The 12,141-nt window shown below is 44.3% G+C and overlaps 2 protein-coding genes across 3 annotated transcripts; both read left to right on the top strand.

Moving 5' to 3' along the window:
- Positions 1-340: 340 nt before the first annotated feature.
- Positions 341-11,735, top strand: hyal3 (hyaluronidase 3). Of its 2 annotated transcripts, none has more exons than XM_029621813.2 (4): positions 341-495; positions 6,218-7,195; positions 9,098-9,187; positions 10,957-11,735. In XM_029621813.2, exons 2-4 carry the CDS (start codon positions 6,248-6,250, stop codon positions 11,248-11,250), a joined length of 1,332 nt encoding a protein of 443 aa, XP_029477673.1. In that variant the 5' UTR covers positions 341-495; positions 6,218-6,247; the 3' UTR covers positions 11,251-11,735. The 2 variants fall into 2 exon arrangements, with proteins under 2 accessions (XP_029477673.1, XP_029477672.1); XM_029621812.2 differs by lacking the exon at positions 341-495 and adding an exon at positions 556-2,244.
- Positions 1,446-5,848, top strand: LOC115102176 (N-alpha-acetyltransferase 80). Its single transcript, XM_029621816.2, has 2 exons — positions 1,446-1,525; positions 4,504-5,848. The coding sequence occupies exons 1-2, from the start codon at positions 1,446-1,448 to the stop codon at positions 5,423-5,425; spliced, it is 1,002 nt and encodes a 333-aa protein (XP_029477676.2). The 3' UTR covers positions 5,426-5,848.
- Positions 11,736-12,141: the final 406 nt, after the last annotated feature.

The following is a 12,141-nucleotide window of genomic DNA, read 5'->3' as shown; positions in this document are numbered from 1 at the left end:
TCCAGTTCTCATTCTCTATCCCTGACTCAAGATGGGGTGAAAATATGGGGCGGCACCTCAGTATCCCTACTTTCTGCTGCTATGCCCCCCTCCCTCCCCCAATGTGGGACTCGTTACATACCTGGACCACCTATTGAGATGTGCCTTTTAAGTAAATCGTGTTAAATAAGGAGACACGAGTTGGTCTTCAATACCACTGACATATCCATTAAGTTAAACATTGATCTATCCCCATCGTTTTCTAAAAGATGCTATGATACCTCCCATACGCTGGGTGGACGCATTACGTTTATTGTCCACGTGGATCCAGTGATCACAGCCAAAGAACCAAGTATATTTCCTGACCAAGTGCGGTAAATCCCGATCGCAGACCAGTGAGGCTACTGAACCATTACCCTGATTAGTTTGGTTAAGGAAACCAAAACCGATCCAGAAACAGCGCGTGTCTCAGATTCGAGCCAACTTTCGGTGGAAGAAGCGTGAAACCGTGAACATGTAGGTATTAGCTGTGGTTTAGGCTTTAACAGCATACATTTGTCACAATTGCTTTCCACTTTAACCAAATACAAATTTAGGCTATTAGGTCTTGGATATTTGGAATATGATATTTAAATAATGGTTTCTGGAAGTACTCGAAGTCGAGGCGTCATTTGAATTACTCAATGCACTTCCCGAGCCAGCACGATTTATGTTGCCTATGATGTCGTTCACAGAGATTATTTGTTGCATTCTGTACTGTGAACGCAATGCATTTACGACAAAATGGTTAGGGCGCATTCTGATGTGGTGTCACTTATTTTTGGACCTGCCCTTATTTGGCAGTGGAAGTGAAAAGCCTATCCTGTCATTTTTCACTAGCTGAGATGTTTGACAGTGTTTCTTATTATTTCACTCAGTATTATGTTGTATTTTTTATTTAACCAACACCTAGTTGTAAAGACAATAATTCCATACCTGCAGCTTAACGGGGAAATTTGCAGTTCAAACATTAACAAAGTCGTGACCCCGCCACTATTTTGGTAAAGGTATGGGGAGTGGAGCAATGTCAAGACTTTCAAATGAATAGACAGAGCTATGGATGCAAGGACTGACCATCCGTTTTATTAAAAATGGTTTTAACCATTTACAAATACATTGTTTACAAACAATGGAGAAAAACAAGCTTATATTTGGGTTTGAAAGTTAAACTAAGCTCATGAGGCATTCATTAGTTATATTCTTCAGGAATCAATGGGTTTATATCATTCATTTAAAGTCCAAAAATGGATGTAGCAATTGCAGATTGCCTGTTTAAAAAACACAAAATATTTGAACCAATTGAGAAAGAGGGGCTTTAAAATCACTTGACCTGGTGGTTATATAAACAAATGTTTTTGAAATTATTATTATTTATTTGAACCTTTATTTTACTAGGCAAGTCAGTTAAGAACAAATTCTTGTTTACAATGTCGGCCTACCCCGCCAAACCCGGGCGATGCTGGGCCAATTGTGCGCCGCCCAATGGGACTCCCAATCACGGCCAGTTGTGATACAGCCTGAATTTGAACCAGGGACTGTAGTGACGCCTCTTACACTGAGATGCAGTGCCTTAGACCGCTGTGCCACTCGGGAGCCCGAGTGTCTTATACGGCTCTGGTGGTGGTGAGATCCTTTACATAAGAGGAACCAGTGAGTGATATCTTGAGATAAGAACAGTGTTCCTAAGAAAATACTATTTTACAACTCATGTGTCATACAGAAGATCAATGACAAGCTCCCCTTCATAATGCTGTTATTCAGTAATGTAGGGGCACTATACTTAATCAATTTGTATCCACATACTGTACGTTTTAGATAGCTGCAGCCGTGGCTGTATTGTAAAATACCATATATTCTACAAATCATAATTACATCTCCCCACTAAATTCCACATGTTATTTGGAAAATGCTTTGCCTACGACCAATGCTTGCATATGCAGTACATCTCATTTGTAACTAAATGATGTATGTATAAGCTAACATTAACACACTTACAATGTAATTTACTGGAATAAACAGCCCTTGCCATGTTTGTCACATCGGAAGTGTGTTATTTAACACTAAATTAGATAATGAGTTTGTGGTTGAGCTGCTGTCACAACTGTCATGTAGGTTATTTCCTGGTTGTTGACGTCTATTAGCATGTTCAGTGTCATGTTATTAGACTATTGGCATTCTCTCTCCTCTCTGCCTGCCAGTCACTAGTCCACTCTGCAGTAGAACGAGGTAAGATGCCTGCAATTGCAAGGGCATTTTGTTTCTTTTGTATTTTGCTTGGTATAGGCCTAGTATTGTACTCTTATCATGTGTGTTTCTCTACTGGTTTTAGGAGGCTTTTCTATGTGTAAGCAAATAGAACATTTTACAGTGCAGCAGCATGAGTTTTCTCTTTGCCTCTGTTGTCTTTATTATACAAAATAATGCTCAGCAAATATTTTCTGCATTTAAGGAATGGTGGCTCTTGTTCACTGCTACCCAGTGTTGTGCGAGGAGCCCCAGACTATGATAACATACCAGGTCATAGATTTAGATCAATTCATGAGTTTGTCTGAGAGTCATTTGCAAAGTTGTTAAGGATACTGCTGTCATAAATGATAAAACTCTTGAAGAAAATTCTGACAATGATATTAAGATGTAGATCGGGGATTCTTGAAAGTCGGGACAAACCTTGTCCAGCAGGGAAACTTTATTTCATAGTAAAAAAAAAAAAATCTTGTTGCATTATTTGAGTTTAAATAATGCAACATTTCCATGTCGGCTCTATGCTCGGAAATGCCACCAAAAAAGGTTGAAAATGTTACAAAAACAGGCAATGATTAATATCAACTGAAAAATGTTATTATGCAGTGTCTTGCAATAGCCCTCTTTGAATATTTCTCTCAAAACTGTAGTTGCTAAAAAAACGTGTCCAGAGATTTGGTCAACTCCGTCAAATGTGTGTGAAATCCTAAATGAATGAGGAATGAGCAGGGATAACTACTCCATAGGGATCCCTTCTTCTTGTCTTCATTACAACTAGTGCAACAAGACTGCTCATGGTCTGGGAAGTTCTTTACTTTTGATAGATTTAAACAAACAATATTGAAATCACCATGGTCTCAACCATAAACTGTCAACTCCATCTCCCTGATAGATTAAGATAGGATATACATTTTGGTGCAAATATGTTTATTTTAAGGTGTCTGACATACATCCAGTTAGTTGCGTTTGATGAAGAAATTGAAGAATTAGGAGGTTGTTCCTTTACATGGTGTGATGATAGCTGATACTTTGGTCTGTGAAAATATATATTTCAAATGTTAATATTAAGACAAATATTTGTGGGAAAATAATAAATACATAGGCTCATAAGTAGGCTACATTATGAGCTTTCTATAATGACAATTATTGTATATATTTAAGTTGATGTATTGTTCCAAAAGAAGTATTACAAACTGACTGAATATATAACAACAAAACCAATTTTTCTGACTTTTATTTGTGTATCTGCATTGGTTTTGACCATACAACACGACACACGTTTTTTGTCAAAAGTTGACAAGCTGGCAACCTCAGGTCTTGTTGTGTCAGATATTCTCAACTAGTCCAGTCAGCTTATTTCTTCCAATCACCAGGGGGAGGAGAAGAAACATGTTTTCCTCAGTGGTAAATAAGAATAGTAATGGTGCACAACCTTGTTTTTGAAACGGTACATTTTCTGTGGAGAACATGGATGTACATTACATGTATCGCAAGAATGAGTGGGTTCAGTGTGTCTCTTCCTTGAAGCTGATATTATCAAGAAACGCTGTGGAGTAATAACTTCCCCATTCATGCCTGAGAGAGATAGTGTGGAAACTGGTGTTATAGACACTCAGCACATCTCTTGATCATCTTAAGCCTGTCAGCTCTGGCCACACTCTGTCACACAGAGTGTGGCCAGGCCTATCTGGAACACTGTACTAAACTGGAGGCCTGCTTTGTATAGCATCTGAGAAATGGAAATGATGATGCTTGATGTACTGTAGTACCTTTTGAAAAATGTACTGTTGAAATGTTAACAGCTTCTCTCCTGTCCAGGGGCTGCATGTTAACTGAGTCTCATCAATGCACTTGGGCATGCATCCTACTTTAGCTGTACAGTAGGTGCAGTGAAACAAGGTATCATTTCACCCTCGGTGTCCTGGACAAGGGGCCAGCAGAGAAGGTCACAGGGGAGGGAGGGGAGGAAGAGACCGAGATTAAAAGTCTCTACTGTTATCCTGGCTGGTGTGGGTCTTATTTCAACCACCGATGAGCCCATGGATTGTCAGTAAAAACCAAGATCATTGCAAGACTGCCTGAATTACACTGTGGTTGCTTCTATAATCTTTGTCTGTGATGCCTATTTACTGTTTGTTGTCAAATTTGGTGCCTATCTAATAACTGCTGTGTCATAACTATACTTTGTGACACACTGGGGAATTTAGTAGTTCTGATGATGTGACCAGGGGCATGTGCATGAAGATGGAATCCCCTCCCTCTGTGTGTTCTGACCCTGGCTGTCCCGTGTTGTCTGGGGGGTCACAGGTATGACAGTGGGGGGGTGTGGGCAATCCCCCTGCATCAGCGTCCGGACCTGCTGGAGCCTTGCGCCGACTTGGTGAACAGCGAGTGGCAGCGGAGCCATGGTGCCCGGGTCCACGCCCTCCAGAAATCCTGCCAGGAGTTCCCCGTAGCCCTGGTGCTGCTGCAGGGCTCTGGGAACAGGGACGGTGGGGATGGGGAGACCCTCCTGGGGCATGTCCGGCTGTCCCGCGTGGTGTCCCGCCCTGGGAGCCTCTTTGTGGAGTCGGTGGTGGTGTCCAAGGCCCAGAGGGGGAAGGGCTACGGTCGTACACTGATGCAGGAGACGGAGTGCTACGCTAAGGCCCGAGGGTTCCGGAGGCTGTGTCTGACCACCCACGACAAGCAGCACTTCTATGCCCACCTGGGCTATGTTCTGTCCATGCCGGTACAGAATGCTGGTGTCATGGCCTCCTTCATGCCCATGGAGGTGCTGGAGAGGTTCTCCAAGCTCCCAGGGACAGACGACACCCAGGGTGAGGTACAGGGAGGCCCACCACCACCATCACCACCCCAGATCCCTCCTTCCTTTATAGGGCCTGCTCCATCACCTCTGCCTCCTCCTCCACCACCCACTCATCCTTCTAGTCTTCCTACTCCTCCACCTCTTCTCCTCCCTCCCTCTGCTCTATCTTGTCATCCACCTCCCTCTCCTCCATCTGGTCTTCCACCTCCTCCCTCTATTCCTCCTCCTCCTCCTCCTCCTCCTCCTCCTCCTCCTCCTCCTCAGTGTCCGGCCCGACTGGTGTTTCAGACTCTTGAGGAGACGCCCTACAGAGATGCTAAAGGAGTTCCTATCTTCTGGATGCACAAGGACATCTGAGTGTGAGGGCCTGGCTGACCACAGACCATGTCACCCATGTCACTCAGCCTCACACACACACACATGCTCAGGACATTGAGGAAAAGGATGCTGCCTTTGGCCTATTTAGTACCACAGCCTGTAGGGTTCTGACAAGAGGTTGACAGACTGAGAAGGAAGGATATTTTTGGGGTCTGGCTGGCTCTCCTTGAGTTCTTGACAGAGATACTTAGTGCTGTAGACTGAGATAACACTTGAACAAAGAATACCAAATGTTTGATCTCATGTGCCTTAAGTAAGTTGTTTTTTCTTGTCCTAAAATAAAACATTTATTTAATGAATGGTTAAATTGACCTGATCAAACTGAATATTTATCACTGGGTCTATATTTTGGACCTAATGTTTCAATCATTTCGATGTTGAAATAAAAGACAGCGTACTAAAGTGTGTTGTTATGTGTTTTCTATGGGTCACCGTTTAAGATCGCACATGTTGAAATACCTTTTCATCCAAGCATCTGTGCAGACAATCTCCAATGGTCTTGTCTTGAAAGGGATGCAACCGAGGTTGTGTATAATTTCAGCCAGTAGTTTGGAAAGTAGTGCTCGCGAGCTAAAAGGGTTCCCTGAAAATTGTGCACAGTTGAGTACATGTCATCCATTTCCTGTGATATGCTACATCCTGCAGAAAAATATTCCAATTTGTACAATATGTTAATAATTTGTAAGTCCTTAAGATCCTCTTGAAATATTAACATCAGCCAAAATGAATTTAGTTTGAACAGATATGTGTCTGTCTGTGTGTTCTTTTTAGGCACGACAACACATTAACCAGTGAACAGCCATGCTGCTACATAGCTTCCCTCTCACCATCCTCCTCCTCTCCACCATCCCTGTCACTCACCAGTGGGGGGTAGTGGGTGCTGAGTCTGGAAGGTCTGTGGCTGCTGCAGGGCCAGTGGTCCAGGGCAGGCCCTTCACCATGGTCTGGAACATGCCCACAGCGAGCTGCCAGGAACACTATGGCATCCACCTGGACCTGGGGGCCTTCGACATCGTGGAGAACCACCACCAGCGCTTCCAGGGCCAGAACATGAGCATCTTCTACCACAATCAGCTAGGGCTCTACCCTTACATCACCCAGGAGGGTCTGCAGGTTAATGGAGGGGTTCCCCAGAGGGGAGACCTGGAGGCCCACCTGGCCCTGGCCCAGACCCAGATCTCAGCCCTGCTCAGGACAGGATTCAGCGGCCTGGCCGTCATCGACTGGGAGGAGTGGCGCCCCTTGTGGGTGAGAGACTTCGGCATTAAGCTGGAGTACCGCCGGCTGTCTAAAAAACTAGTGAGAGGGGAGCATCCAGAGCTAACCAAACAGGAAGTGAACTCCCTGGCCCGTAAGGAGTTTGAGAAGGGTGCCAGGGACTTCATGTCTGAGACGCTGCAGTTAGGAGTGTGTCTGCGACCGAGGGGACTCTGGGGCTTCTACAGCTTCCCCGAATGCTTCAACTACCACAGGAAGCAGAAAGGCCAGAGCTACACGGGTCAATGCCACTCCAAGACCAGGCAGAAGAATGACCAGCTAGCCTGGCTGTGGCGCCAGTCCACTGCCCTCTACCCTAGTATCTACCTACCCAAACGTCTGGCAGGGTCCTCTGATGCTACCCTCCTGGTCAGACATAGGCTTCTGGAGGCCCTGAGGGTGGCGAATCAGTACCCCACTAGCACCCATGCAACTCCTGTACTGCCCTATGCCAGAGTGGCATTCGCCCACACCCTCCACTTCCTCAACAAGGTAAAGTATAACAGTAAAGTTGGAAAATGTTTCCTATCCCATGACTGTGTTATTACAGAGTTATAATCAGTCATTCAAAACATACACTAACAGTGATGCACTTATGTTATGAATATTATAAACTCTTTGATATGATATTTGGCAGAATTTACTATTATTTGTGCTGATATCACTTTGTGGCATACAAGTAATCAAACTAGTCTCCCATTGACCTTGCAGACAGTGACATATGAGCACACCTGACAGGAGATGCTAGCAAGCAATGGAAAGATATTCTATTCCTGCATTATTTCTATTTATTTATTTTACCTTTAATTAACTGGGCAAGTCAGTTAAGCACAAATTCTTATTTACAATGACGGCCTACCAGAAGGCAAAAGACCTGCGGGGACGGGGTCTGGGATTAAAATAAATAATAAAATAAAAATATAGGACAAAACACACATCATGACAAGAGAGACACCACAACACCACATAAAGAGAGCTAAGACAACAACATAGCATGGAAACAACACATGAAAACACAACATGTAGCAACACAACATGACAACAACATGGTAGCAACCCAACATGGTAGCAGCACAAAACATGGTACTAACATTATTGGGCACAGACAACAGCACAAAACAGCACCAAGGGCAAGGAGGTAGAGACAACAATACATAACGCGAAGCAGCCACAACTGTCAGTAAGAGTGTCCATGATTGAGTCTTTGAATGAAGAGATTGATATAAAACTGTCCAGTTTCAGTGTTTGTTGCAGCTTGTTCCAGTCAAGGTTAAGGGCAGAGAAAGCTTGTTGGACACTAAGAAAGCTTTGTTGTAGAGCATTTAACACAAAGTCCGGTTAGGGACCAGCTGAATATAAGACTGTATCATCTGCATATAAATGGGTGAGAGATCTTCCAACTGCCTGAGCTATGATGTTGATATAAATTGGAAGAGGATCAGGCCTTGCTGTACTCCCTTGGTGACAGGCAGTTGCTGAGATAGCAGATGTTCTGACTTTATACACTGCACTCTTTGAGAGAGGTAGTTAGCAAATCAGGCCAAATACCCTTCAGAGACACCAATACTCCTTAGCCGGCCCACAAGAATGGAATGGTCTACCATATCAAAAGCTTTGGCTAAGTCAATAAAAACAGCAGCACAATATTGCTTAGAATCAAGGGCAATGGTGACATCATTAAGGACCTTTAAGGTTGCAGTGACACATCCATAACCTGAGTGGAAACCAGATTGCATACAGAGAGTATAGACATCAAGAAAGTCAGTCAGTTGATTATTGACAAGATTTTCCAACACTTTTGATAAACAGGGGAAAATAGAAATTGGCCTATAACAGAGCATCAGCTTGATCTCCCCTTTAAATTAAGGACGCACCATGGCTGCCTTCTAAGCAATGGGAACCTCCTCAGAGAGGAGAGTTAAAAAGGTCAGAGATAGGCTTGGCGATGAAAGGGTCAGCAACCTTAAAGAAGTAAGTGTCTAAACCATCTGAACCAGATGTATTTGTTGGGGTCAAGTTTAAGGAGCTCCTTCAGCAGCTCGGACTCAGAGACCGCCTGCGGGGAGAAACTTTATAGCGGGGCAGGGGACAAAGAGGGAGGAGCATAGGGGCTCGTCGCATTAAAATGGGTGGGAGATAAGGAAATGTTGGACGGGCAAGGAGGCATGGCTGAGTCAAATAGGAATCCTGACTTAATGAAGTGGTGATTAAAGAGCTCAGCTATGTGCTTCTTGTCAGTAACAACCACATCATCAACATTAAGGCACATGGGCAGCTGTGAGGACCAGGGTTTATTCTCCAGGTCTTTAACCATTAGACTCAATCATCTCACCTCAAGTGTATGTATTTTTGTATGTGGTTGATACCTGTGTGTTTGTGTGTGTGTGTTTTCAGACGGATCTGGAGCACACACTGGGAGAGAGTGCAGCACTGGGGATGGCAGGAGTGGTGCTGTGGGGGGAGCAGGCGTTCGCTAAGTCAAAGGTCAGATCCTGGAGACCTCACAGTTTGTGCATATACATCCACTATAATATACATACAGTGTCTTCGGAAATTATTCAAACCACTTGACTTTCTCCACATTTTGTTATGTTAAAGCCTTATTCTAAAATTGATTAAAGCGCCCCCCCCCCCCCCCCCATCAATCTACACAAAATACCCCATAATGACAAAGCAAAAATAGGTTTTTAGACATTTTTGCTAATTATTAAAGAAACATTACTGAAAAATCACATTTATATAAGTATTCAGACCCTTGCTCAGTACTTTGTTGAAGCACCTCCGGCAGCAATTATAGCATTGAGTCTTCTTGGGTATGACGCTACTAGCTTGGTACACCTGTATTTGGGGAGTTTCTGACATTCTTCTCTGCAGATCCTCTAAAGCGCTGTCAGGTAGGATGGGGAGCGTTGCTGCACAGCTATTTTCAAGTCTCTCCAGAGATGTTCGATCGGGTACAAGTCCGGGCTCTGGCTGGGCCACTCAAGGACATTTAGAGACTTGTCCCGAAGCCACTCGAGACTTGTCCCGAAGCCACTCTTGCGTTGTCTTGTCTGTGGGCATAGGGGTCATTGTCCTGTTGGAAGAGGAACCTTCTCCTCAGTCTGAGGTCCTGAGTGCTCTGGAGCAGGTTTTCATCAAGGATCTGTCTGTACTTTGCTCCATTTATCTTTGCCTAGATCCTGACTAGTCTCCCAGACCCTGCCGCTGAAAAACATCCTCACGGCATGATGCTGCCACCACCATGCTTCACTGTAGGGATAGTGCCAGGTTTACTCCAGACGTGACGCTTGGCATTCAGGCCAGAGTTCAGTCTTGATTTCATCAGTCCAGACAATCTTGTTTCTCATGGTCTAAGAGTCCTTTTGTCATGTGCCTTTTACTGAGGAGTGGCTTCCGTCTGGCCACTCTACCACAAAGGCCTGATTGGTGGAGTGCTGCAGTGATGGTTGTCCTTTTGGAATGTTCTCCCATCTCCACAGAGGAACTATAGAGCTCTGTCAGATTGACCATCAGGTTCTTGGTCACTTCCCTGACCAAGCCCTTGTCCCCTGGTTGCTCAGTTTGGCCGGGCGGCCAGCTCTAGGAAGAGTCTTGGTGGTTCCAAACTTCTTCCATTCTTACAAATGATGAAGGCCTTGTGATGATGTGTTCTTGGGGACCTTCAATGTTGCAGAAATTTTTTGGCACCCTTCCCCAGATCTGTGCCTCGACACGATCCTGTCTCAGGGCTCTACGGACAATTCCTTCGACCTCATGGCTTATAAGGTTGAAATGCACTGTCAACTGTGGGACCTTATATAGACAGGTGTGTGCCTTTCCAAATCATGTTCAATCAATTGAATTTACCACAGGTGGACTCCATTCAAGTTGTAGAAACAGCTCAAGGATGATCAATGGAAACAGGATGCACCTGAGCTAAATTTCGTGTCTCATTGCAAAGGGTCTGAATACTTATGTGAAGAACGTATTTCTGTTTTTAATTTTTTATACATTTTCAAAAATGTCTAAAACCTGTTTTCACTTGTCATTATGGGGTATTGTGTGTAGATTGCTGAGGATATTTATTTAATTACATTTTAGAATAAGGCTGTAATGTAACAAAAGGTGGAAAAAGTCAAGGGGCCTGAATACTTTCCGAATGCACTGTACCTCTACAACCTTGAGTGTGCATGCAGTTCAGTTTCTGTTAGATTGTTTGTTTTTGTTCTGTATTTGTATATGAATATCTCTTTCCCTTCCTCTCTCGGCAGCGTCAGTGTGAGATACTGAGGGACTACATTCATTCTGAACTGGGAGTGTACATCAGCACCCTGAAGAGTGGGGTGCAGCGTTGCAGCGAGGAGCGATGCCATGGCAACGGTCGCTGTGCCAGAAGGGACCCCTACTCTGACCACATGATCCCACTCTCTGACTCCTTCTCCAACTTCCTCCCTGACCCCTCTCATGACCTCAGCCACCTCCGCACTAACTTCCTGTGCCAGTGCTATCAGGGCTGGGCGGGTGAGAAGTGTCAGGAAAGGATAGCTTCAATCACTAACACTTAGTGTCAGGAAAATATATAGTCTCTATCACCAATATATAATATCACCTCTTTTGTTTATTTGGTTGATGCGCAGCATACAGTAGCATCATTGCAATTCCACCAAGTGTATCAAAGTGAAAACTGTGGCAGTTGCTAAGGCACTTTCTCAGCGTATTCATTCTATACAATTCAGTTCCACTTGTGACATGTTTAAGTTGTCATAGTCAGAACAAATTTGCACTGTGTTTTGTCAGTAACAAAATGTGTGTGACATTTCATCATACATTGCCTGTCTCATGCGTACATGTAAAAGAGGACCGCTTCTAAAAGTTACAGCTGTAACCTGTATGTACAGTATGTTTAAGTCACAGATCACATGGACGTCTCGAACCTGAATCATTTCTGTCCTCATGCAGTTGTTCAAATACATGAATTGTCAGTTGAAGAGTGTGGTCCTTTAAGCTGTGATGTCACTAAAGATGCTATAAAGTGTTCAATACCCTGCAATCTTACTGAATGAATGTCTTTCTTTCCCCTATTTGTCTTGCAAATCAAACAACTCATAAATATACAGTACAGTATATGGAAACATTCTCTGTGGGTTCCAACTCCCGGGCAATGTTGTGCATATGGCAGTAGGGGTTGTTTCTGGATGGGCCCAAGTTCCAATACCATGTGCAGGGCAGGGATTTGACTTGAGTGGAGATGTTGGGGCAGGTAGTTAACAGTTGGTGTTACATTAGTGTCCAGGGGCCACTAGGACGGGGCTTTCAGGGTCCAGGGGTGAAGGGTGTTCCTCTCCCTGACCTCTGCTCCTCAGGATCCTCCCGTGATGGCTGTGAGGTTGTGGCGCAGCGCCTGCAGCTCCTGGATGAGCTGGGAGACCTCTAGGGCCACAGCCTGTCTCTCCCTC

This window comes from Oncorhynchus nerka, linkage group LG20, assembly GCF_034236695.1.
Source record: "Oncorhynchus nerka isolate Pitt River linkage group LG20, Oner_Uvic_2.0, whole genome shotgun sequence".
Lineage (NCBI taxonomy): Eukaryota > Metazoa > Chordata > Actinopteri > Salmoniformes > Salmonidae > Oncorhynchus > Oncorhynchus nerka.
This window is presented reverse-complemented; position numbering and strand designations above follow the sequence as displayed.

Excerpts from the sequence above, each read along its gene's own strand:
- LOC115102176 (XM_029621816.2), top strand. The coding sequence starts at position 1,446 with ATGTCGGCCTACCCCGCCAAACCCGGGCGATGCTGGGCCAATTGTGCG. Across the intron at positions 1,526-4,503 it reads ACTCCCAATCACGGCCAGTT|ATGGAATCCCCTCCCTCTGT; the intron begins GTGATACAGCCT and ends ATGTGCATGAAG.
- hyal3 (XM_029621813.2), top strand. The coding sequence starts at position 6,248 with ATGCTGCTACATAGCTTCCCTCTCACCATCCTCCTCCTCTCCACCATC. Across the intron at positions 7,196-9,097 it reads CCCTCCACTTCCTCAACAAG|ACGGATCTGGAGCACACACT; the intron begins GTAAAGTATAAC and ends GTGTGTTTTCAG. Across the intron at positions 9,188-10,956 it reads AGGCGTTCGCTAAGTCAAAG|CGTCAGTGTGAGATACTGAG; the intron begins GTCAGATCCTGG and ends CTCTCTCGGCAG.